The sequence below is a fragment of the Theropithecus gelada genome, chromosome 20 (assembly GCF_003255815.1).
Source record: "Theropithecus gelada isolate Dixy chromosome 20, Tgel_1.0, whole genome shotgun sequence".
NCBI lineage: Eukaryota > Metazoa > Chordata > Mammalia > Primates > Cercopithecidae > Theropithecus > Theropithecus gelada.
The window spans coordinates 62,680,618-62,706,882 of NC_037688.1; the positions used below are offsets into that span (position 1 = coordinate 62,680,618).

Sequence of the window (26,265 nt, forward strand, 5' to 3'; positions counted from 1 at the left end):
CACTAGTCCTATAGGATTAGGGTCCCATTCTTATGACTTCATTTAACCTTAATCACTTCTTTAAAGGCCTTATTTCCAAATACAGTCACATTAGGGGTTAGAATGCCAACATATGAATTTGACACAAGTCAGTCAACAACAGGTACCATCTGTATTCTATTTCTTTCTTCACTCTCCCCACTGCCACTCTGTCTCTATTCTCAGGCAGGAGTATTATAGATGCATTTCCATTACTTATAAACATGTACACATTTGTTAAAGGGTTAGATGCATTTAAGTTGGGCATCAAGCCTCAGGCCAGGAAAGAACTTTAGTCTCTACCACTAGGCAAAGTCATAGAGCTCAGGAGAGAAAAAGAGTTAGAATTCCCAGGTTATACGGATCAGAAAGCAAGCAGCAGGATAATGAGATGAGATTATAATTTTAAATCCAGAGATAGAAAAGTAAAGGAAGTTTCTTTCATTTTCCTGTCACGCATATGACCCTTTCTTTATTCAAAAGTATCAAAAAGATAGGCTGGGTACAGTGGTTCACACCTGCAATCCCAGTGCTTTAGGAGGCTAAGGTGGGAGTACTGCTTGAGGTCAGGAGTTTGAGACCAGGCTGGGCAACGTGGTAAGACCCCACCTCTACTGAAACATACAAAATAAGCCAGGTGTGGGTATGTGCACCTGTAGTCCCAGCTACTTGAAAGGCTGAGGTGGGAGGAGATCACTTGAGCCCAGGAGGTTGAGAATACAGTGGACTATGATCATACCACTGCAACCCAGCTTGGGTAAGAGAGTGAGAACCTCATCTCCAAAATATATATATATGTATACACACACACACACACACACACACACACATACACACACATATAAGATAACTGAAGAGAAATGCCATTTTCTTGTTATGAAGTCTCCTCAAGTTTCTCACGGAGATTTATTTGGATGGGCATAGCCTACCTCCCAGAGTAAACTTTGGGCCTCTCTCTCAAGTAGGCATCTCCGACGCCCTAGAATCCATTCCCAGTGATCTGGCATTGGGTAAAGAAGGGGTGCTGCCTGGAGTGCTGCCAGCAGACCACAGCATCACCCCAATGCTCCAGGCCAAAACCCTCCATCACAGGCTGGTGTCGACCAGCTGCCCAGGCTGTTGTAGCACCTGCTTCCTCCTGTTTATAGCATTCAGAACTTTCTTCCTGGGACCCAGCTGCATTTGTATGCTCTGAAGGTCCTCATCAGAACAGAGCAGCAGAGCTTCTAGATCAATCTGCTCTCTCTTAAAGATAGGCAGGAATTCTTCCAGGTGCTGAGACAGCAAGAACACTTCCAGGGGTGTGGCGTCGACCACATCTTCCTCCCACTCCACTTCATCCTCACCCCACGGCAGCTCATCTTTGAGGCCATTTTCCTCTTCCTCTTCATCAGCTGCACCCTCATCAGCCTCTGATGTTCCTTGTGTTTGAAACAATTCACTGGGCAGTTTAAAACCCAACTCCCTCTTGCTATCTGAGATGTCTTCAGGACTCAATATCCTGTTCCTTCTAAAAACAATACTTCCTAGACCTGGACGATTGAGAATGGATTCGTGGTGCACACTGCTGTCCTCCTCTGCTGACAACTGGAGCTTCTCTTTGAAGTCCCCTGGGAACGAGTCTTCCTCTTCCTCTCTGAACACTTCCATCACGTTCCTCTGCCCACTTCTGCCTTCCTTCCCCACCTGTTCTGCTGTATCTTTGTTCTTCTTGAACTTGATCTTGAAAGTATCTTTAATGCCCTTAGACAGTGACCCGAATGTGCCAGGAGCAGAAGCATTTGAAGGGAATGACCTGGAGAAGGTACCCTTGGAAGAAGAGAGAGTCCCAGACTCCTCCTTGCTGTAGGTGCGGGCCATCTTATTTTGGTGCTTCTCCTGGAGCCTCTCACACTCTTTGATCTGCCTCCTGGCATTCTTCTGAGCCTGCTCCTTCAGCCTGGTGACCTTCTTGGGGTTCATGATGTTCTGCGCAGTGGCAGCCTTGTCCAAGAGAGCAACACATTCATTCTGCTCCCTGCTGGCAGCAGCATCCAGCGGAGTCTGTAAGTCATTATCCAGGGCAAAGATGTTGGCACCAAAGTTGACCAGGAATGAGACGCAGTGGGCATGGCCATTGGAGGCTGCAAAATGTAGAGGAGTGTTTCCCCAGATGTCACACCTATCAGGGTCCCCTCTAGAAGAGAAAATACAAAAAAATAAATAAACATGTTGGGCATTTTTTTCTGAATTGGGCTCCAAAAATTCAAAACAAAAATAAAGAACAAAAGGCATGTTAATGCAAACATGTTCATCCTGACTTGACATTGTTGTAAGATACTGGCTGCAAGTCCAGCTATCTTAGAACCGTCCCATCTTAAAACCACATGGCCAGAAACAGAGTCCATCTCTAACCTGTGTCTCCTTTTTGTTTGTTTCTTTTGTTTTGTTTTGAGACAGGTTCTCACTCTATCTCCCAGGCTGGAGTGGAGTGGTGTGATCACAGCTTATTGGCAGCCTTGACCTCCCAGACTCAGTTTATTCTCCCCACTCAGCCTCCCGAATAGCTGAGACTACAGGCATGCACCATCACACCTGGCTAATTTTTTGTACAGACAGGGTTTCACCATGTTGCCAGGCTAGTTGCAAACTCCTGGACTCAAGCCATCTGCTCACCTTGGTGTCCCAAAGTGTTGGGATCACAGGTGTAAGCCACCACACCCAGCTGTGTCTCCTTTTTAGAAGCAAGAAAAACTTTCTAAGAAATTCTCCAGCCAAACAACTTTCTTGTCTCATTGGCCAGCACTGGGTCACATGCCTAAGAGATGTGAAACATAGTACTGTGTTTAACTTAGATCAACTGGATTTTGCCCTGAAACTAGGCATAGGATTGTTCAATGGCTCCTCAAGAAAATAATAAAATCAAAATCCTAATTTGTAGCATGTGCCAATTTCTGTGGTGTAAATACATCCACCATGGCAGATTTCAAGCTACCAATGTGACATCGCTAGACACAGAGTCTGGAAGAGATCCACAGTAGCATACCATTATCAACCATTTCCACCAGGTAGATATAATGGACATGAATTACCTTAAGAGATAGGTAAGAGTGAAAGGTATTAAAATAAGTAGAGACTTTTGTGTAAACTTTTTAATATAATTTGTTAAATTAAAGGTTAAATTTTTTTTTTTTTTTTTGAGATGAAGTCTTGCTCTGTCTCCAAGGCTGGAGTACAGTGGTGCGATCTTGGCTCACTGCCTCCCAGGTTCAAGCAATTCTCCTGCTTCAGCCTCCCGAGTAGCTGGAACTACAGGCACCCGCCACTGCACCCAGCTAATTTTTGTATTTTTAGTAGAGACAGGTTTCACCATGTTGGTCAGGCTGGTCTTAAATCCTGACCTCAGGTGATCCACCCGACTCAGCCTCCAAAGTACTAGGAGTACAATTGTGAGCCACCACACCCAGCCTGTAATTTTATTTTTAAGAATGGCTATGTTCTCAGAAGCTCAGGCTTACAGTAACCTATGATTGAACCACTGTACTACAGCCTGGGCAACACAGTAATACCCTGTCTTAAAAAAAAGAAAAAGGCTAGGCTCAGTGGCTCATGCCTGTAATCCCAGCACTGGGAGGATGAGGTGGGAGATTTGCTTGAGGCTGGGCATTCAAGACCAGCCTGGGAAACACAGCAAGACCTGTCTCCATTAAATATTTTTTTAAATAAAAATAATAAAAAGTAAAAAAGAATGGCTATGTTTAACTGCCAAACTTTCTAAAATTTAGAAATAACTCCTGACAAGCTGATTCCAGCATGCTACTGCTACCCTCCCGAATTGAGTCACATGTGGGGAAATAAATAACTGAACCAAACTCAGTCCCCATCAGCAGAAAAGAAGAAAGAAATGGATGTTGGGGAGGTAGCAAACAGTCTCTGTTATAAACACTATTCATTAAAAGGGCATTACATCTCTATTTATTTCTCTACTTACTTCCATATGACTACAGGTTCATATAAGTGTGTCATTCTACAAAAGTTTAAGGAGGAATTGAAGATATTATTAGATGGTATTAAGGCCAGAAACCCAATGCCTGGCACAGAGCAGGGACATAGTAGGTGCTCCAGTATTTGTGGAATGAATGAAAACCTACTGGAATCCTGCTCAAGGCAGCAAACCCTCCTCTCCTACGAGGACTTGAGTTACAAACAGGAACAGATGAAAAGTCGAATAACTTTTTTTAATGATGGCCAGAGCCATGCACTACTGCTGAGAACCCTAATACATATACTAAGGGGTCCTTCCTTTGCCCTAGTCTAGACTCCAAAATCAGGATCTCACTAAACTCTGGCCAGCCTGGCCCCATGGAAAGAGGAGAGTGAGTCTGAGAAGTCCTCTTAACATTCCCGGAAAGTAGAGGGCAGAAACAGAAGAGAAGATCTGCACCCTTGCAAATGACCTGTTAGTGCACCATGACCCTTCTACTAGTTCCTGGCTGCTCAAAGTTTGGTCTCCAGACCAGAAGCATCACCTGTGAGTTTGTTAGAAGTTCAGAAGACTCTCACACCTGAAATCCCAGCACTTTGGGAGGTCGAGGCGGGTGGATCACGAGGTCAGGAGTTCAAGATCAGCCTGGCCAACATTGTGAAACCCTGTCTCTATTAAAAATACAAAAATTAGCTGGGCATGGTGGCATGCACCTGTAATCCCCATTACTCAGGAGGCTGAGGCAGAAAATTGCTTAAACCCAGGAGGTGGAGGTTGCAGTGAGCCAAGATCATACCACTGCACTCTGGCCTGGGCGACAGAGTGAGACTCCGTCTCCCCCCACCCCCACCAAAAAAAGTACAGAAGACTTCCAACCAGACTTATTGAATCAGAATCTACACTTTAGCAAGATCTGCAGGTGATTCATAGGCTCACTAAAGATTGAAAAGGACTTCACCAGTTTAAGGGAGGAGATCACCCCTCATATTGTCTTATGCCCAACTTCTGCCTCCAAAGAAAGAAGATGTACAAACTAAAAGTCAGAAATGAAATCCACAGGCAGACAGCCCGGCGCCACACCCTGGGCCTGGTAGTTAAAGATCGATCCCTGACCTAATCAGTTATGTTATCCATAGATTACAGGCATTGTATAGAAATGCACTGTGAAAATCCCTATCCTGTTTTGTTCCGATCTAATTACTGGTGCGTGCGGCCCCCAGTCACATACCCACTGCTTGCTCAATCAATCACAATGCCCTTACATGCACCCTCTTAGTGTTGTGAGCCCTTAAAATGGACAGGAATTGCTCACTCGGGGAGCTCGGCTCTTGAGACAGGAGTCTTCCCTATGCTCCTGGCTGAATAAACCTCTTCCTTCTTTAACTCGGTGTCTGAGGAGTTTTGTCTGCAGCTTGTCCTGCTACATTTCTTGATTCCCTGACCAGGAAGCGAGGTGATTGCTGGATAGTTGAGGCAGCTCCTTAGGCAGCTTAAGCCTGCCCTGTGGAACATCCCTGTGGGGGCCTCTGACCAGTTAAGCGACATGGATCCTGAGAGCGCTCCCTGGTAGGCATTTGCCCCAGTGGGATGCCTCACCAGAGCAGTGTGTGGCAGGCCCCGGTGGAGGGTCAATGCAGAACACTGGGAAGGAACGGGCACTTGGAGTCTGGACATCTAAAACTTGGTAAGACTAGTCTTTGGAACTTGCCCACTCTGTTTGAGTGGAAACATGGCCTGATCACCCTTTATCGGCACTTTGGTTTTGGTTTTGACTTGGTTTGAATTGCTTGACAGGACCAGTCTTGGGAACCTGCCCACTCCATTTGAGTGGAAGCGTGGCCTCATCACCCACGGCATGCCTTTATCGGCACTTTGGTTTTGGTTTTGGTTTTGACTTGGTTTGAATTGCTTGACAGGACTGGTCTTGGGAACTTGCCTATTCAGTTTGAGTGGAAGCATGGTCTGATCACCCATGGTGTGCCTGTACTGGGCACTTTGGTTTTCGTTTTTGACTTGACTTGGATTGCTTGATACTTTGGTTTTGGTTTTGACCTGGCTTGGATTTCTGGACACTCTGATTTTAGTTTTGATTTTGGTTTGGTGTAAACTGCAAAAGTGTGTGTTTGCCCTTTTTACCTGTTCTTTGTTTTGTGGTGTGCATGTGGTGAGCATGGTGTTTTGTCTTGAAGAAGCATGGATCAGGCACAAATAAGCCCACTCTACTAGGAACTATGTTGAAAAATTTCAAAACAGGATTTAAGGGAGACTATGGAGTACTATGACACCAGGAAAACTTAAAACTTTGTGTAAGACTGGCCAGCATTAGAGTTGGTTGGCCATTAGCAGGAAGCCTGGACAGGTCCCTTGTTTCAAAGGTATGGCACAAGGTAACCTGTAAGCCAGGGCTCCAAGACCAGCTCCCATACACAGCCACTTGGTTACAGCTGGTTTTACACCCCCACCCCCAACACACAGTGCTTGAGAGAACAGCAGCATAAGCAGCTGGCAGAGGCAAAGAAAGAAAAAGAGAGGAAAAGACGCAAAGAGAGAGAGAAAGAGACAGAGAGGATGAAACAGACAAAGAGGGAGTCAAGGAGAGAGAGAGAAAAAAAGAAAGAGGCAGAGAGAGAGAGAGAGGAAAAGACAGAGGCAAAAGGAAAGTCAAAGAGAGACAGATAAAGTCAAAGAGAGAAAAAAAGTGAGAAAGAGGTATACAAGTAGTAAAGAAAAAAAAAGCCATCTATACCAATTCTAAGTTAATTTAGACAAAACAAGGTCTTATTAATAGCAAAGGATAATTAAAATCCCAAACTTACAAGGTTTTCAATAAAAGTAAAGTTTGCTAATAGTTAATAGTGTAACACGTACTATAGTAACTTCTATTCTTGTGGCCTTAGACAGTCTAGTCCACAGATTTAAAAAAAAAAGACGGGGGGAAAGAGGGACGGAATTTACACAAAAAGAGTGTTATATTCTTGTAAATTCTTGTCCTGAAATAAATTAACTGGTTGTTTAAAGAAAGAAATGTTTGTAATAAGTCAGAAACTTAAGGCATGTCAAAAAATTGCCTGAAAAAGTTGTGAAAGAAAAAAAGTTATTAAAAAAAAGTGTGTTAAAAAAGGAATTTATGCAAGAAATGTTGTATGATTTAAAAGTAATTAGGCCTCCTAAATGTAAAACTATTGAAGAGACAGTTTATGTGCAAGGTATATAAGGAAAGTAAAGTATACCTTTGGTAAAAGGATTATAAGTAGGTGTAAGAATGTGGATTTTTACCTACATTAAAAGGTTAAAAATATGTATATTTTGTTACAAAGTTTTAAGCAAGTTTTAAAACATTAATTGTGTATAAATTCTGTGTGTAAACACATCAGCTAACGTTAAAAAGGTATCATCCAGTTTTTCTGGACATTAAAATAAAAGCATAACAGGTTTTTCTTAAAGCACCAACCTGCTCTTTAGCAAAAATTGTAAAAGGTTAAAAAGAGTCTATAAAATCTTATCTTATGGTCAAAGATTAAAAATTAGATAAATATTTCTAAAAGTTTTTATTAAAATTAAGTTTAACATTAATGATACACTAATATAAAGATGAAATTTAGCTTATCTGGTATAAAAATCGTACAAAAAGCATTATTAAATATAAAATGGTGTTTAGCTTTCTTTGGTCTAAAAACTAATAAAAAGAGATGCTAAAGGAAATTTCTCAGTAAGAAGGCACTAAGGACTATAAAGTCCACTGCCAAGGTCCCCACATTTAAAACAAAAGGTCAATTTCTTAGAAATTATATACTTGGTGTATCTTCCACTTTCCTTTCCCTCAAAACTAAAAGTCTTTTAGCACATGTAGCACCCCTAGAATTTGCAGTAAACCAGCACCAGCCTGAAGATCACATTCTCATGAAAAGGTGAAAAGAAGAAAAACTCGAGCCAGCCTGGGAAGGACCCTACCTTGTGCTGCTAACCACCAAGACTGCTGTTCGTACAGCAAAAAAGGATAGACTCATCACACCCGAGTCAAGAAAGTGTCACCCCCTCCAGAGTCATGGGCCATAGTCCCAGAGGAAAACCCTACCAAACTAAAGCTAAGAAAAATTTAACTCTTTTCATCTCTATTACTCTTTCTTCTTTCCTCGTTCTCTTGCTGATCATCTAGTTATTAACGTAACCAAATCAATTTCCCCTCCAACTACTGCATTTAATGCTTGCCTTGTTATACTCTGTGGAGACTTGCCAAGTCAAAGACCGCTCTCTACTTCAGAAAAGTACTTCTGTCCCTCCTGACTGGGCATTACTAAACTAGGACCATTTAATCCGGGGAGATTTTGATAAAGATCCCAGTGCCAACCAGGAGTCTTGTCCCCCAATGTAGAGCTTTCATGCCATGGTTGGTCCAATGTTCTGTGGACCACTAAAGAGCAAGGATGGACTGCCCCAACCAGTTTTTGTAATTTCCTAAAATCATACATTCACTTTACTAGAAGATCATAGAAGTTAAAGACTTAAAACAAACTTTAGCAATTAAGACAGGATACCAAGATGCAAATGCCTGGTTAAAATGGATTAAATGTTCCATCTGCATGTTAAACAAAAGCAATTGTTACACTTGTGCACATGGCAGGCCGGAGGCCCAGATTGTCCCCCTTCCACTAAGGTGGTCCTCCAGTCGACCAGGCATAGGCTGCATGATAGCTCTTTTCCAGGATTCTACAGCCTGGAGTAATAAGTCATGCCAAGCTCTCTCTGCTATATCCCAAAGTCCGGCACCCTGCAGTTCAGCCCCCAAGGGCCATCCAGCTTCCGTCTCCCAACACTAAGTCTGTTTCGTGTCTCTCACAACAGGGAGAAAGCTTAGTATTCCTTAGAGACATGAAAGGATGCAATGAGCTTAAGAATTTTCAAGAGCTTATCAGTTAGCCCTTGTTCATCCCCAAGCGGATGTGTGGTGGTATCATGGTGGACCTTTACTGGGCACTCTGCCGAATAACTGGAGTGGCATCTGTGCATTAGTCCATTTGGCTATCCCTTTCACCCTGAGATTTCATCAATCAGAGAGAGAAAAAATAAGACATCGTAAAGTGAGCGAAGCCCCTTATGGGTCTTTCAACTCTCACATCTATTTAGATGCAATTGGAGGCCCACAAGGAATACCAGATCAATTTAAAGCTTGAAATAAAATAGCTACAGGATTTAAGACAATATTTTAGTGGGTAACAGTTAATAAAAATGTGGATTAGATAAACTACATCTATTACAACCAATAGCAACAAGCTTTTCATGAGTTAAAAGAAAAACTCATGTTGGCCCCAGCCCTGGGGCTACCTGACCTGACAAAACCCTTTACACCCTATGTGTCAGAAAGAGAAAAAAATGGCAGTTGGAGTTTTAACCCAGACTGTGGGCCCCTGGCCAAGGCCAGTGGCCTATCTCTCAAAACAACTAGACAGGGTTTCCAAAGCCTAGCCCCCATGTCTAAAGGCCCTGGCAGCAATGGCCCTGTTAGCACAAGAAGCAGAGAGCTAACTCTTAGCAAAACCTAAACATAAAGTCCTCCCATGCTGTGGTGACTTTAATAAATACCAAAGGACATCATTAGCTAACGAATGCTAGACTAATTAGATACCAAAGCTTGCTCTGTGAAAATCCCCGCATAACCATTGGAGTTTGCAACACCCTAAACCCCACGACCTTACTCCCAGTATCAGAGAGCCCAGGTGAACATAACTGTGTAGAGATATTGGACTCAGTTTATTCTCGCAGGCCCAACCTCTGAGACCATCCTTAAACATCAGTAGACTGTGAGCAGTACGTGGACGGGAGCAGCTTCACCACCCCTTGCAAAGTGACTCTGAAGAAGACGACAAGCCCTGCTCCAGTCACACCCGGAAGCTGACTGGTCCATGCATGGCAGAAGCATAAGGAAGTTCATTGTGGGACTCATTTTCCTTAAATTCTGGATTTGTACAGTAAGGTCTTCAGCTGACCTTCCTTAGACTGAGGGCTGTTCCCAGTGTATACATCAAGTCACTGAAGTAAGACAAAAGGTTGCTATGGTCCTATTATTTTACGGTTATTGTAAGTGTATTGGAACTCTAAAAAGAACTTGTTTGTATAATGTTATTCTATACAAGGTATGTAACCCAAGAAATGACCAACCTAATGTGTGTTATGACCCATCTGAGCCTCCCATGACCACAGTTTTTAAAATAAGATTAGGGACTGAAGACTGGTAGGGGCTCATAAACGATATGAGTAAAGTGTTAGCCAAAAAAAAAAAAAAAAAAAAAAAAAAAAAAAAGTGCCAAAACGAGAAACCTTAAAATTTGATGCCTATGCTGTCGTTAATAAAAATAAGTTAAAAATAGGATGTGGTTCTCTTAATTAGGAAAGAGGCTACGTGGCAGAAAATAAGTACATTTATCATGAATTAGGACTGTGTAAAAATAAATGTAGATACTGGTTTTATGTCATTTAGGCTACTTAGATTTAAAAAATGAAAAAATCCTCTCCACCTTCAGCAAGGGAAAAGTGGCCCTTCCTATACCAGTGGTCAGTGTAACCCCTTAGAACTAGTAATAACCAACCCCCTTAATCCTCGCTAGAAAAAAGGAGAATGTGTAACCCTAAAAATTGATGGAGCTGGACTGGATCTTCAAGCAAATATTGTGGTTTGAGAAAAAGTTTATAAACGCTCTCCTAAGCCAGTATTTCAAACCTTCTGTGATAAATGTGCCAGTACCAGAAATTCCAGGAAAAACAAGATATTTGTTTTTGCAATTAGCTGAGCATGTAGCCCAGTCTCTCAATGTCACTTCATGTTATGTATGTGGAGGAACTGTAATAGGAGATCAATGGCCATAGGAAGCCCGAGAATTGGTACCTACAGACACAGTTCCTGATAAATTTCTGGCCCAAAAGAATCACCCTGATCACTTCTAGGTCCTAAAAGCCTCAATCATTAGACAATATTGTATAGCAAGAGTGGAGAAGGACTTCACCCTTCCTGTAGGAAGACTACATGGTGGAGTTCAAACCACACAGAGAAAAATCCATTCAGTAAATTTCCAAACTTGCAGACCGTTTAGGCCCACCCAGAATCCCACCAGGACTGGACTGTACCCACTGGGCTATACTGTGGACATAGAGCCTATGCTAAGCTGCCTGTCCAGCAGACAAGTAGTTGTGTTATTGGCACTATTAAACCATCTTTCTTCCTACTGCCCATAAAAATAGGCGAACTCCTGGGCTTCCCTGACTATGCTTCCCGTGAAAAGCAAAGCATAGCCATAGATAATTAAAAAGATGATAAACGGCCTCCTGAAAAAAGTATACAATACTACGGGCCTGCCACTTGGGCACAAGACGGCTCGTGGGGATACCGGACCCCCATTTACATGCTCAACTGAATCATATGGTTGCAAGCTGTCTTGGAGATCATCATTAATAAAACTGGTAAAACCTTGACTGTTCTGGCCCGGCAAGAAACTCGGATGAGAAATGCTATCAAAATAGAATGACTCTCGACTCCTTGCTAGCAGCTGAAAGAGAAGTCTGTAGAAAATTTAACCTTACCAATTGCTGCCTGCACATAGATGATCGGAGCAAGTAGTCGAAGACATAAAGACATGACGAAACTGTACAAGTGTGGCGTGGATTTGACCCTGAGGCCATGTTTGAAAATGGTTCCCAACACTATGAGGATTTAAAACTCTTATAATAAAAATTATAGTAGTAATAGGAACCTGCTTACTGATCCCTTATTTACTGCTTGTACTCATTCAAATAGTAAAAGGTTTCATCCCTACTCTAGTTCACCAGAATACTTCAGCACAAGTGTACTACCTAAATCACTATCGATCTGTCATGCAAAAAGACATAGGTAGTGAAAATGAAGGTGAGCGCTCCCACTAATAAAATGAGTGAGAGTCTCAAAGAGGTGGGAGAATAAGGGAGGATACCACCCCTCATATTGTCTTATGCCCAATTTCTGCCTCTAAAGAAAGAAGAAGTAAAAACTGAAAACAGAAATGAAATCCACAAGCAGACAGCCTGGTGCCGCACCCTGGGCCTGGTAGTTAAAGATTGACCCCTGACCTAACCGGTTATGTTATCTATAGATTCCAGATGTTGTATGGAAGAGCACTGTAAAAATCCCTGTCCCGTTCTGTTTCGTTCTGATTACCAGTACATACAGCCCCCAGTCACGTATCCCCTGCTTGCTCAATCGATCACGACCCTCTCACACACACCCTCTTAAGAGTTGTGAGCCCTTAAAAGGGACAGGAATTGCTCACTCGGGGAGCTTGGCTCTTGAAACAGGAGTCCTGCTGATGCTCCCAGCCAAATAAGCCTCTTCCTTCTTTAACTCGGTGTCTCAGGAGTTTTATCTGCAGCTTGTTCTGCTACAGGTTAATGTGATCCAACCAGAGTCCAATAATTTGATAAATCAGATTTGTAGTTGCTCCATGGGAATTCCTGGCTCTTTGGTGTGTGTTAGTTACAAAGAAGCACTTTCACATTCTTTGCCTTCAACCATCACAATCTCCCTCTTAGAGAACGCAGGCAAGAATCATTATCGCAGGAATAAAATAAAACTCAAAGAGCTTAATTGATTTGCCCAAGGGTAACAGGCGGCATGCTTTGGATCAGGCTGGTCTCCAAGTCAAATTGTTTCCAACACAATACATCCTAGATTAACACAACTGGGCTTTTCCAGCTACATGGCCTCAAGCTTAATTTTTCTAGGACTTGGTTTCCTCATGTAAAAAGTGAAATAAAGGTTCATCTTCAAAAACTTTCCTCCCCATCTAATTAAAAATAAATAATAACTTTTCTTAAAAACAAAATGTATTCAAAAACCTGTACTAACATTCTTAAATATCGACTAGCCATAATAAAAAAATCAATATACTTTATACTCTTAACTCCCACAATTTAGCCTAAATATTTACCCTAACATATTTATACTAGTCCAAACAAACATTAGGTCATAGCCTGTTCCTCTTCCTTATTTAAAAGTGTTTTTACCTTTCTCAACATTCCACAAGTTACTTCCTCCTTCCTTTGTTCTCCTCTACCTTTGCCTCTTTTAAAAAGTTCTAAGTTACTAACCTATCAAGACAAATACAAAATGTAAAGTCCCATTCCAGCCAATAAAAACCAAACACAACAATAAAGTAAACATGTGAAGTTATGAATAACCCTGTCTCCTTTGTTCACTATACTCTTATAACAAAACTACTAACAAATAAACCCTTTCTACAAAAAATAAAAATAGCCTTACTAAAAGAATTAAATTTATGCTCAAATACTATTTCTTTACAACACCAAAAAGCAAACATTCCTAACACTCATCTGTAAATTGAAGATAATACTGTTACCTATTCATAGAGTTATGTGAATTAAATAAGTTAATCTACATAAAGCAATAGAAAACTGCTTGGCACATAGTAAATATTGAATAAACATTACTTATTATCCTTCCCCTTGCCCCCAAACTCATAATCCTTAATTACATGTATTTATTTTTCCTTGTATTCAACTAGTAAATTCCCGCAGCACAATAACTCTTGTGGGTTTTTAAAAATCACTTATAGGCCAGGTGAGGTGGCTCACACCTGTAATCCCAGCACTTCGGGAGGCCGAGGCTGGTGGATCACTTGATGCCAGGAGTTCGAGACCAGCCTATTCAACATGGTGAAACCCCATCTCTACTAAAAATACAAAACTTAGCCAGGCATGGTGGTGCACACCTGTAGTCCCAGCTACTCGGGACACTGAGGCAGGAGAACCTGAGAGGTGGAGCTTGCAGTGAGCTGAGATTGCACCACTGTACTCCAGCCTGGGTGACAAAGCGAGACTCCATCTCAAAAAAAAATAAAAATAAAAATCAATCAATCACTTATAGTTTTAATTTGACAAATATTTATGTCTTGTCTCCTTAATTGGATAATATGCCCCAAAGGGCAAAGCCTGTTTCTCTTTCTCCTTTGGGTCACCCACATGTCCCAGCGGAAGTCTCAAACTCAACCCAAAGAGGCCAAGCAAGTCATGGAAGTGACTGAATGGGGCCAAGTTTGTTCTTTCAACGAAGTCACAGTTAAAAGCATACTCCATCTAGAAAGGACAACCACAGCTCAGCTCCCTTGAATAAAAGCAGAAACAATATTGCCAGAGCTCCCATTTTTCAAATGAAGCCACAAATCCAGAATTTCATGAGAAATTCTGTGATTTTTAAGTGTTGGCTCCAATTTAAAAGAAAAATATAGTAAAGTCCAAATAAAACACATTTGTGGACCAGCTCCAGCCCATAAGCTGGCAACTGGTAACCTCCTTCTGAGCAGAGAGAACAGTGTGAGCAGAGGCACAGATGGCTGATATTACAAGGCATATTTGGAGAACCAGAAGTATAGATCAGCGTGACCAGAGTGCGTGGAGTTGGGGGTAAGGGAGAAGAGTGGAAAAGGAAAGAAAATGAAATCAAATCTAAGGAAAGCAAATATTAAGTAACAGTTTTGCTGGGAAGCCAGTTTCCAGAAGGCTCTGGTCAGTCAGCCTGATTCAATTGTTTGGGATGAAAGGAGATCCTTCAACCTTGGCACAGACCTGCATCTTAAGGGACCGCTGTGCCTCCCCGCTAAACACGTGGTTTCACTTTTTATTTTAAATAAACACTAGATGCAAAAGACTCCTGAAGTATCCTAGACATCAAAGAGGGATTGTAAAACACCCAAGACGTTACTATAAACAGAAACAGAAACATACTGATTAAATTTGCCTGAAGTTATCCTTGGATTGGATAAGTTGAAAACAAAATTATTGGGAGGAGTGAGCTGCAGGAGAGATGCAGAAGGGCACTAAGATGTCTGGGCTAAATGTATATGCTTAAGACCATAGAGTGGTGGAATTTTCCCATTTCACTGAATCTTTATTTTGCTTTAAGTTCTAGGATACATGTGCAGAACGTGCAGGTCTGTTACATAGGTATACATGTGCCATGGTGGTTTGCTGCACCCATCAACCCATCATCTAGGTTTTCAGCCCTTCATGCATTAGGTATTTATCCTAATGCTCTCCCTCCCCTTGCCCCCCACCCCCTAACAGGCCCCAGTGTGTGATGTTCCCCTCCCTGTGTCCATGTGTTCTCATTGTTTAACTCCCATTTATGAGTTGGAACATGCGGTCTTTGGTTTTCCGTTCCTGTGTTAGTTTGCTGAGAATGATGGCTTCCGGTTTCATCTAAGTCCCTGCAAAGGACATGATCTCATTGTCCTTCTTTTTTTTTTCTTACGGCTGCACCCATTTCACTGAATCTTAAGAATGATGCTTTCAAGACAGAAGGAAGAACAGTAAACCTGAGATGACCCCAAAGGTGGGTCTTCTTTTGAGAAAATTTCAAATGTAAAATTCCAGATTTACAGATGAAACTGTCAGTAAGACAACTCATGGGTTTTCCTAGTGGCTTTAAGCTATTAAAACTCGCAAAACTTCAGCCGGGCGCGGTGGCTCATGCCTGTAAACCTAGCACTTTGGGAGGCCGAGGTGGGCAGATCACGAGGTCAGGAGATCGAGACCATCCTCGCTAACACGGTGAAACTCCGTCTCTACTGAAAATACAAAAAAATTAGCCAGGACTGGTGGCGTGTGCCTGTAGTCCCAGCTACTCGACAGGCTGAGGCAGGAGAATGGTGTGAACCCGGGAAGCGGAGCTTGCAGTGAGCCGAGATCACGCCACTGCACTCCAGCCTGGGCGACAGGGCGAGACTGTCTCAAAAACAAAACAACAACAACAAAAAACTTGCAAAACTTCTATTTACAGACACATTTCTGAATTGATGTACAATTTAAATGAAAATATTTTCTACAGACAAGTTGCATGGAGTCCTTTTAAATTCCTTACTTGTCATTGTTCACATTTCTTGATAGAACCATTGCATATAACTGCCCAGGTGGCAAACTGGTCTCTCTCGTTTGATCATCTGAGTTCAACATTGATGCTCTATGGTTTTCTTGGGCTAAGCTCAGTCTAGTGTGATTTTTTTCTATTCCCCTTTTCCCCAAAAGAGAAACTTACCGAAGAGATTTAAAATAACCCATTTATCCCTTGATTTTTGGTAGATCAGTGCATTTGGGCAATAATTTTTAAAGCTGGCTTAGCACTATTGTCACTAAGTAGGCAATTTGCTTAAATTACTCTGAGCATCTGTTCCATTCCAATTTCTCCTCCTGAAGTTGTTTTTTTGTGAAGTTCTCAGAAAACAGCTATTCTTTCAAAAATGTTTTTCTGCATAAGAAGAAATATTTGGACTCACTAATAATCAAAGAAATGCAAATTGAAACAATACTCTGCCCTTTGCCAATCAGATAGGCAACGATTAAAAAGAATAGCAATATTTGGTTTTGGCAGGAGTATGGGGAAAGAAATACTGCTGGAAGAAGCAGAAAGTGGTTCAAATTTCCTGGCGCAATATACACAAAAAGTCTTTAAAATAAGGCACTCTTTTGAATCTACAATTCTACCTTTAGGAACTTGTCCTAAGGAAATAGAAGACCTTTGTGTAAAGATGAATGAGCAAGAATGTTCCTCCCAACCTTACTTATAACAGGAAAAAAGACTGGATTCAAATTAAGCATCATGAATAGTCAACTGATTAAATATATTATGGCATCAATCTGTGTCCATCAGTGGAAGAATGGATAAAGAAAACACGGTCGCTCCACACAATGGAATACTATCCAGTCTTAAGAAACAAAGAAATCCTGTCATTTTCAACAACATGGATGAGCCTGGAGGGCAGTGTGTTAAGTGAAATAAGACAGGCACAGAAAAATGAATACCACATGATCTCACTTATATGTGGAATCTAAAAAAGTCTCCTAGAGGCCGGGTGCGGTGGCTTATGCCTGTAATCCCAGCACTTTGGAAGGCTGAGGTGGGCAGATCACGAGGTCAAAAGATTGAGACCATCCTGGCCAACATGGTGAAACCCTGTCTCTACTAAAAACATAAAAATTAGCTGGACGTGGTGGCGGGCGCCTGTAGTCCCAGCTACTTGGGAGGGCCGAGGCAGGAGAATTGCTTGAATACAGGAGGTGGAGGTTGCAGTGAGCTGAGATCACGCCACTGCACTCCAGCCTGGTGACAGAGTGAGTCTCTGTCTAAAAGAAAAAGTCTCCTAGAAGCAGAAAGTAGAACGGTGATAACTAGGGAGAGGCAGACTGGGGAGATATTGGTCAAAGGATACAAATTTCAGTGAGACAGGAGGAATAAGTAAAAGACATCTATTGTAACACATGATGACTATAGTTTTTTAATTAGTTAATCTATTTATTTTTTATAGAGATGGGGTCTTGCTATGTTGCCCAGGCTAGTCTCGAGCTCCTGGCCTCAAGCAATCCTCCCGCCTCAACCTCCCAAAGTGCTGGGATTACAGGCATGAGTCATCATGATAAGCCACTCAGCTCAGTGGCTATAGTTAATAAGAATACACTGTATATTTGAAAATTGCCTACCAAGTAGATTTTAATGTTCTCATCACAAAAAGTATAGAAGGTAACACATATATTAATTAGCTAGCTATAATTCCATAATGTATACATATTTTTAAAAATCATGTTGTATACCATAAATATGTATAATTTTTATTAACTAATAAAAATAATGAAACTGGCCAGGCACAGTAGCTCACACCTGTAATCCTAGCACTTTGGGAGGCCAAAGTGGGTTGATCACTCGCGGCCAGGAGTTTGAGATCAGCCTGGCCAACATGGTGAAACCTCGTCTCTACTAAAACTACAAAAATTAGCTGGGGGTGGTGGCGTGCGCCTGTAATCCCAGCTACTCTGGAGACAGGCAGGAGAATTGCTTGAACCTGGGAGGCTGAGGGTACAGTGAACTGAGATCGCACCACTGTGCTCCAGCCTGGATGACAGAGTGAGAATCCATCTCAAAAACAAACTAACAAAAACCATAAAACAGAATACCATGAAGTCATTAAAATAGTGGCATACATTATCCTATCCCTAGCAAATTAACACAGGAACAGAAAACCCAATACCGCATATTCTTACTTATGAGTGAGAGCTAAACATTGGGTACTCACAGACATAAAGATGGCAACAACAGACATGGGGGACTATGAGAGGAGGGCAACAGTTGAAAAACTATTTGGTACCATGCTCACTATCTGGGTGATGAGATCGATCATACCCCAAACACCAGCATCCTGCAGTGTACCCACATAGCAAACCTACACATGTACCCTCTAAATCTAAAAGTTGAAATTGGCCTGGCACGGTGGCTCACACCTGTAATCTCAACACTTTGGGAGGCCGAGGCAGGTGGATCGCCTGAAGTCAGGAGTTTGAGACCAGCCTGGCCAACATATAGTGAAACCCTGTCTCTACTAAAAAATACAAAAATTAGCTGGGCATGGTGGCACACACCTGTAGTTTCAGCTACTTGGGAAGCTGAGGCAGGAGAATCACTCAAACCCGGGAGGTGGAGGCTGCAGTAAGCCAAGATTGTGCCACTGCACTCCAGCCTGGGCGACAGAACAAGACTCTGTCTCTCAAAAATAAAAAAATTGAAATTATTTTAAAAAATAAAATAAAATAGTGGCATGGATCGCAACTTTTAAGTGCAAATGGTCCGTGATATATTGTTAAATAATTAGAAGGTTTCAGTATAGTTTATATGATTGTCTTTTTAAGGGAGAGAATGTACATGTGTTTGCATGTACTCAGAGGAAAAAGTCTGAAAGGATATATATCCATATATACCCAAATGTTGATGACTGTGGGAACTGGTGTAATTTTTACTTTATCAATTCTATTCAATATGATGTGAAATGTTACAATAAGTACGTATTTCTTTAAGAATCAAACCAGCCTAGTCGGCATGGTGAAACCTTGTCTCTACTAAAAATACAAAAAGTAGACGGGTGTGGTGGTGGGCACCTGTAGTCTCAGTTATTCCAGAGGCTGAGGCAGGAGAATCACTTGAACCCAGGTGGCGGAGGTTGCCCTGAGCCAAGATCCCACCATTGCACTCCAGGATGGGCGACAAAAGCGAGACTCCATCTCAAAAAAAAAAAAAAAAAAAAAAAAGGAATCCGCAAGGGGGAAAAGTCTAGTTTCCATTTTAAAAAGTAAAAATAAAACCAGCCGGGCGCGGTGGCTCATGCCTGTAATCCCAGCACTCTGGGAGGCCGACACGGGTGGATCACAAGGTCAGGAGATCGAGACCATCCTGGCTAACATGGTGAAACCCTGTCTCTATTAAAAACAAAAAAATTATCCTGGCATGGTGGTGGGCGCCTGTAGTCCCAGCTACTTGGGAGGCTGAGGCAAGAGAATGGAGTGAACCCGGGAGGTGGAGCTTACAGTGAGCCGAGATCGCGCCACTGCACTCCAGCCTGGGCGACAAAGCAAGACTCCGTCCCAAAAATAATAATAATAATAATAAATAAAACCAAGAAATTTCATACACTTTAAAGGTAAAATGAATTTTTTTTTTTTATTGGGCCACTATGCTTCCTAGTGCAGGAAAATACATGTTAATGATGGCTTTCCATCTTTAAATTTTAAAAAGAAAGAAAGGAAAATAGTTTTCTAACAAAGCCAGAGTTTTTATATAAATGGTTGCTATAGGATTCATTGTTTATCAGGTAATGACAGATAAACTCTTAAATCATCAGACTGGAATGGACTTCAATAGCTGATTAGCTTCTAAATTCAATTTTTAATTTTCTTTTTTTTAAATTTTAGGTTCAGAAGTACATGTGCAGGTTTGTTATATCGGTAAACTCTTATCACGAGTGTTTGTTGTAGATTATTTTGTCACTGAGGCACTAAGCCAACGTGTTCTCATCATTTAGCTCCCAATTATCAGTGAGAACATGTGGTATTTGGTTTTCTGTTCCTGTGTTAGCTTGCTAAGAATAATGACCTCCATCTCCATCCATGTTCCATCCATGTTCCCACAAAAGATGTGATCTCATTCTTTTTCGACCGCATACTATTCCATGTTGTATATGTACCACATTTTCTTTATCCAATCTGTCATTGATGGACATTTAGACTGATTCCATGTCTTTGCTATTGTGATAGTGCTGCAATGAACACTCACGTGCATGTTTGTCAGTTTGTTTGTTTTTTGAGATGGAGTCTTGCTGTTCCCAAGGCTGGAGTGCAGTGGCGCGATCTTGGCTCACTGCAACCTCCTCCTTGTGTGTTCAAGCAATTTTTGTATCTCAGCCTCCTAAGGAGCTGGAATTACAGGCATGCGCCACCACACCCAGTTAATTTTTTGTATTTTTATTTTAGTAGAGATGAGGTTTCATCATGTTGATCAGGCTGGTCTTGAACTCCTGACCTCAAATGACCCTCCCTCCTTGGCCTCCCAAAGTGCTGGGATTATAGGCTTGATCAAGGCATGTGTCTTTATAGTGGAAGGATTTATATTCCTTTGGGTATATACCCAGTAATGAGATTGCTGGCTCGAATGGTAGCTCTGCTTTTAGCTCTTGGAGGAATTGTCACACTGCTTTCCACAATGGTTGAACTAATTTACACTCCCACCAACAGTGTATGAGTGTTCGCTTTTCTCCTCAACCTGACCAGCATCTGTTATTTTTTGATGTTATAATAGCCATTCTGACTGATGTGAGATGGTAATTTTCTTCCCTTTTCAACTTCCTTAAACCTAATTGGAAATTTGGCCTCACACTGGTTCCCAGGATTAGCTATGGTCAAAAAGGGACCTCACAAGACTTTTTTTCTTTTTTTTAGCCTACGTGAGGTCTACTTAACACAGCAGATCTGAGATGCTTTTGAGGGCAAGAAAACAAATCTGAGATCTACTAGATCCAAGACAGGAGTTGAGAAGGAAGGACTAGGAAAAGCAAGGTTAGAAGAATATTTGCACCCATAGCCAGTGTTTAATAAATATTAACATAAGCAAACGGGGGGCTGGATATTGATATTACATTGAAAGAAATGATGTTACCATGTCAATTTAGTGGAGAAAGAGGGAGACTGTAACAACTAATTGTGTTGGAACAAATGAGTAGCCACTTGGAGAATGCAGAATTAGATCATAATTCAGATCTTAAATTCTATAAAGTATTTAAAATAACAAATGAAACTAAAAATGGCACTAAAGGATCAGTCAATATTGAGTCATGACCTCAAAGTTAGAATCACAAAACAAAGATTGATAGACATATATAAATATATATATTTATGTTTACATTTATATTTAAAAATCTGTTGTCAAAAACGTAAACTGTGTATTGTAAAGTAGTTATAACCTATATGACAAGAGTTGATATTGTTAACTTTCAAAAGCATTTTTATCAATCAAGGAGAAATGTTGAAAACCCCAATGTAAAAGTGGAATAAGGTTATAAATACACAGTTCACAAAAGTGGCATTCCAATGGCCAATTCTTTTTAAGCATAAAAAGAATTTTCGACCTCGTCAGTAACCAAAGAAAAGAACATTAAAGCCACAGTGATATATCATTTTCTCTTTGTTTTGTTTTTTGAGACAGAGTCTCACTCTGTTGCCCAGACTGGAGTGCAGTGGCCTCATCTCGGCTCACTGCAACCTCCACCACCCGGGTTCAAGGGATTCAGGAGCAATTTGTGCCTCAGCCTCCTGAGTAGCTGGGATTATAGGCATGCACCACCACACCATGCTAATTTTGTCTTTTTAGTTTCGCCATGTTGGCCAGGCTGGCCTCGAACTCCTGGCCTCAAGTGATCCGCCCGCCTTGGCCTCCCAAAGTGCTGGGATTACAGGAGTGAGCCACCACACCCAGCCTGATATATCATTTTGGACCTATCATGTTGGCCAAAATGGGTACTCACTTTCTGAAGGACAACATGTCCATTTATATACAAAGTCTTTAAATTGCACATATGCTGCTATGGTTTGAATGTTTGTGTCCCCTCCAGAATTCATGCTGAAACTTAATCGTCAACGTAACAGCGTTAAGCAGTGTGGCCTTTAGGAGATGATTGAGTCATGAGGACTCTGCCCTCATGAATGGGGTTAGGCACCCTTATAAAAGGGCTTGACACAGGGAATTTGCCTCTTTTATTGCCCCTTCCTTCCCTTCCTCCATGTGAGGACACAGCCAGAGGGTGCAACAACAAGGTACCATCTTGGAAGCGGAGACAGGGCTCTCACCAGGCACCAGTCCTGCTGGTGCTTTGATCTTGGATGTCCCTGCTGCCAGAATGGTAAGAAATAAATTTCTAGTTTTTATAAATGACCTAATCTAAGGTATTTTGTTATAGCAGTACAAATGGACAAACACAAATGCAAATTGATCCAGAAATTTCACTTTGGAGAATTTATTCTCAAGAAAATATAGCTGGGCCCAGTAGCTCACACCTGTAATCCCAGCACTTTGGGAGGCCGAGGCAGGCAGATCACCTGAGGTCAGGAGTTCAAGACTAGCCTGGCCAACATGGTGAAACCCTGTCCCTACTAAAAATACAAAAATACAAAATTAGCCGGGCGTGGTGGTGCATGCCTGTAGTCCCAGCTACTTGGGAGGCTGAGGCAGGAAAATTGCTCGAACCCGAGAGGTGGAGGTTGCAGTGAGCCAGGATCACGCTACTGCACTCCAGCCCTAGCGACAGAGAGACTCCATCTCAAATAAAAAAAAAAAAAACAAAAAAGACAATGTCAGCAAAGATTTATGTACAAGGATAGTCATCACAGCACTTTTCAAACTAGGGAAAACAAACTGTGTGTCCAGGAGAGCGGTTGGCTAAGAAATGTATTTGCTGACTAGAGTCCTACAAAGTCCCTGAAATTTATAGAAGAATATTAAAATGTATTTATACACACTATATTATATATAGAGAGAACTATATACATCTTAGTAGCATGGCATTATAGGACATTTTGTCTTCATGTTTTGTGTGCATATGTAAGGTTTAATTTTCTGGGTTCAGCTCATGTTACTTTTGTAATTAAAGACTAGCAGAACCAAGCTGAGTGCTGTGGTTCACATCTGAAATCTCAACACTTTGGGAGGCTGAGGCAGGAGGATTATTTGAGCTCAGGAGTTCGAGACCAGCCTGGGCAACAAAGCAAGACCCTGTCTCTATTAAAAATAAAAATTAAATAAAGACCAGCAGAACAGTTATTGTAAGAGAATATTTCAAGCTTTCACAGGTGAGAGAGAGAGAATACCTAAGCATTACTATTCAAAACGGTCCTCAAATGGAACAAGAGCTCTCTGCTGACTGAGAAGAAACCCACACCCTCTTCCAGGAGGACAAACTCAGTGGTTGACACAGTTTGGATCTGTGAGATTTCATGGGGAACAAATCTCAAACCAAACTGTAATCCACAATGTTGGAGGTAGGGACTGGTGGGAGGCGACTGGATCATGAATGGTTTAGCACCATCCCCCTTAGTACTGTCCTCATGATAGTGAGTTATCATTAGATCTGGTTTCTAGCACCTCTCCCCTTGCTCTCTTGCTCTTGTTTCTGCCATGTGAGATGTCTTTTCCTTCTGCCATGATTGGAAGCTTCCTGAAGGCTCCCCAAAAGCAGAAGCTCCTATGCTTCCCGTGTAGCCCGCAGAACTATGAGCCAGTGAAACCTCTTTTCTTTATAAATTACGCAGGCCCAGGCATTTCCTTATAGCAATGCAAGAATAGGCTAACACATTGATTTTAAAGTAACTGACATCTTGCAATTTGTGGAAGGAGGTAGCCTTTCTGTAGATGGAGAAAGCTGGGGAACCCTAGGCTGCGTAGGAGAGATGAGATGACTGGAGAAGGCTGGCTGATGGGGATCGATGTATCTGAGAAAAGAAAGTTTTAATCAGACAAGAGAGATGGGGAAGATCTGCTTCACTCACTTCCTCATTCAATCTTCAACTCGAGAACTCTCCCAATCCTGGGTTCTTCTGACTCTTCCTAAATGTCCCCTATTTTAATAAAGGGTGTCAACATCCAAAACCTGGGACCTTAACCCTCCTTTTTCTTTATCTGCCCATGTCCAGTCAATCATTATTGATTCTACATCCAAACTGCCACTCAAATCCAACTATATCTTCCCATTCCCAATGTCACTACCCTAGTCCAACTCATCTCAACCATTAAAATGTCCCCAAACATTCTCTCCGACTGTTATCCATCTACCTCAGTGAGTTTTGTAAACATAAATCTACTCTAGAAGCTTCCCTGCATAAACCTAAGACATGGCTTCCTGGGCCCTTAGGATAAAGTCCTTACCAGAGTTGACAAGGCTGTTTGTGATCTGGTCTTATCTCTCACACTTGCCCTGACCCCACTCCTACTTGAGCCATGTCCAGCCATACTCAGCTTCTCTAGTTCTCAGGACACAGTTTTCCATCTTAGGGAAAACACTCTTTCACCTGGCCGACTTGTTCTCATTTTCCTAATCCCAGCTTAAATGCTTTCCCCTTAGGGAAGCCTTCCCTCACCCCTGAGATTGAGGTAAATGCCTGTTTAGTGCCCTCTGTTTCCTCTTTTGTAACAAATATCATAGATGAACCAAGCACAGTGGCTCACATCTATAATCCCAGCACTTTGGGAGCCCGAGGCTGTCAGATCACTTGAGCTCATAAGTTGAAGACCATCCTGCGCAACATGGCAAAACCCCATCACTACAAAAAATACAAAAATTGCAGGGCATGGTGGCGCACACCTCTAGTCCCAGCTACTTGGGAGGCTCAGGTGGGAGGATCACTTAAGCCTGGGGCTCAAGGCTGCAGTCAGCTATGATCTCGACACTGTACTCCAACCTGGGTGACAGAGTGAGACCCTGTCTCAAAGCAAACACACACACACACACACACACACACACATACACACACACACATCATAGATGTCTTGTCTTCCTCTCTCAAATCTGATCACTACGACAGGGATTGTGGCTGTCTTGTTGATCACAGTGTGCCCAGTGGCTAGCAAAATATCTCTTAAGAGATAAGTAGCTGGCACATAACAGATACTGAATAAATGGGTATATTGAATTGGATTCACCTGGCTCCTTTATTTACCTTGCCCTTTTCTCTTTCTTTACCCTCTTGCATTATGGTTGCCAACACAACCTAGCCCTCTGATAACAGGCAGAACAAGCAGAGGAGTTAGCTGACTCCTCCATTAAAATCTGGGCAAAGAGATGGGGTGTGTGTGTGTGTGTGTGTGTGTGTGTGTGTCTATCCACTAGCCAAACAAGTGATAGAGCTAAGACAGGCTAAAGATTCCTTGTAGAGCCAGCAACTCCACTCAAAAGAGCAAGACCCTGTGTCAAAAATAAAAAATAAAAAAAATCATGAGCTTGCACTGGGATTGAAAGTTAATAAAAGACTGTGGGATTTTGATGGCATGGATAAAACAAACAAACAAACAAACAAACAAAAAACTAAAAACTGTCATTTGTTCCAACCAAGGTTGACAACTTAAAACCAAGTAAAATAATGGCCTCTTTTAAAAGAGAAAACTATTGAAATTTCATGAAAAGCATTTTTAAAGGCATAGAATTAAAATATCTTCCCTCTTCCCCATGCAGATAATGCCTTAGAGTTCAGAGTCTCTCTTCTGATTGGGGCTAAGGGATGAGCCACTCCCATATTGCCAGACCTCAGTGAGAAAAGAGAGCATCTCTAGGCATAGTTTTCTCTCTTTCTCTAAAAATCCAATCATTTAGACAATCTAGAAAGAGGATAAAGTATTTGTATTGACATCCCTGACTCTTGCTGCTATCTGCAAAAACCTACTGTGAACACTGTTTCCAGCGGAAACCATCGGGTTGAACTTACCCTCTACTGCAGATTATCTCTAGGGCTTCCAGGTTCCCATGGTAGGCTGCCAAGAGAGTGGGAGTCATGCCATCTTCATCGGAAAGATTTAGATCTCGCTTGGTAGCCTCTTTTAGAAGTTCCAGGTAACTATCACTAGCAGCTTGGTGGTAACGAGTAGACATTTTTCCTGCTCACCGGAACTTGGCCAGATGTCTCTCCAGGCAGAGAAGGGTGTTGGCGGAGCAACCTTCCTATAGAGCTGGTTAATTAGTGACAAGGAAGAGTGTCACCAGGGGCAAAGCTCATTCCAACTGCTTCCTTTCATGGAAGGCAACAAGGTTCAAGCCACTGAACTTGGACCTTTTCTCTCTGAAATAGACATGACGTTGACTATTGAAGACTGCTGTATTCATCTTGAGTGTTTTGAGGCACATTTAATTTTTCTATGCCCATTAGTTTCTTGAGTTAATATTGGCCATCTA

At 41.8% G+C, this 26,265-nt stretch overlaps 1 protein-coding gene across 1 annotated transcript; it reads right to left on the bottom strand.

Moving 5' to 3' along the window:
• Nucleotides 1–892: 892 nt before the first annotated feature.
• Nucleotides 893–26,008, bottom strand: ANKS4B (ankyrin repeat and sterile alpha motif domain containing 4B). Its single transcript, XM_025371158.1, has 2 exons — nucleotides 25,802–26,008; nucleotides 893–2,194 (listed from the first exon to the last, which is right to left on the bottom strand). Exons 1-2 carry the CDS (start codon nucleotides 25,963–25,965, stop codon nucleotides 1,105–1,107), a joined length of 1,254 nt encoding a protein of 417 aa, XP_025226943.1. The 5' UTR covers nucleotides 25,966–26,008; the 3' UTR covers nucleotides 893–1,104.
• Between the last annotated feature and the right edge of the window lie 257 nt (nucleotides 26,009–26,265).

Bases quoted from the DNA above. Each gene is read 5' to 3' on its own strand.
- ANKS4B (XM_025371158.1), bottom strand. From the start codon at position 25,965: ATGTCTACTCGTTACCACCAAGCTGCTAGTGATAGTTACCTGGAACTT. The intron at 2,195-25,801 runs GTAAGTTCAACC...TTTCTCTTCTAG, and splicing joins GAGATAATCTGCAGTAGAGG to AGGGGACCCTGATAGGTGTG.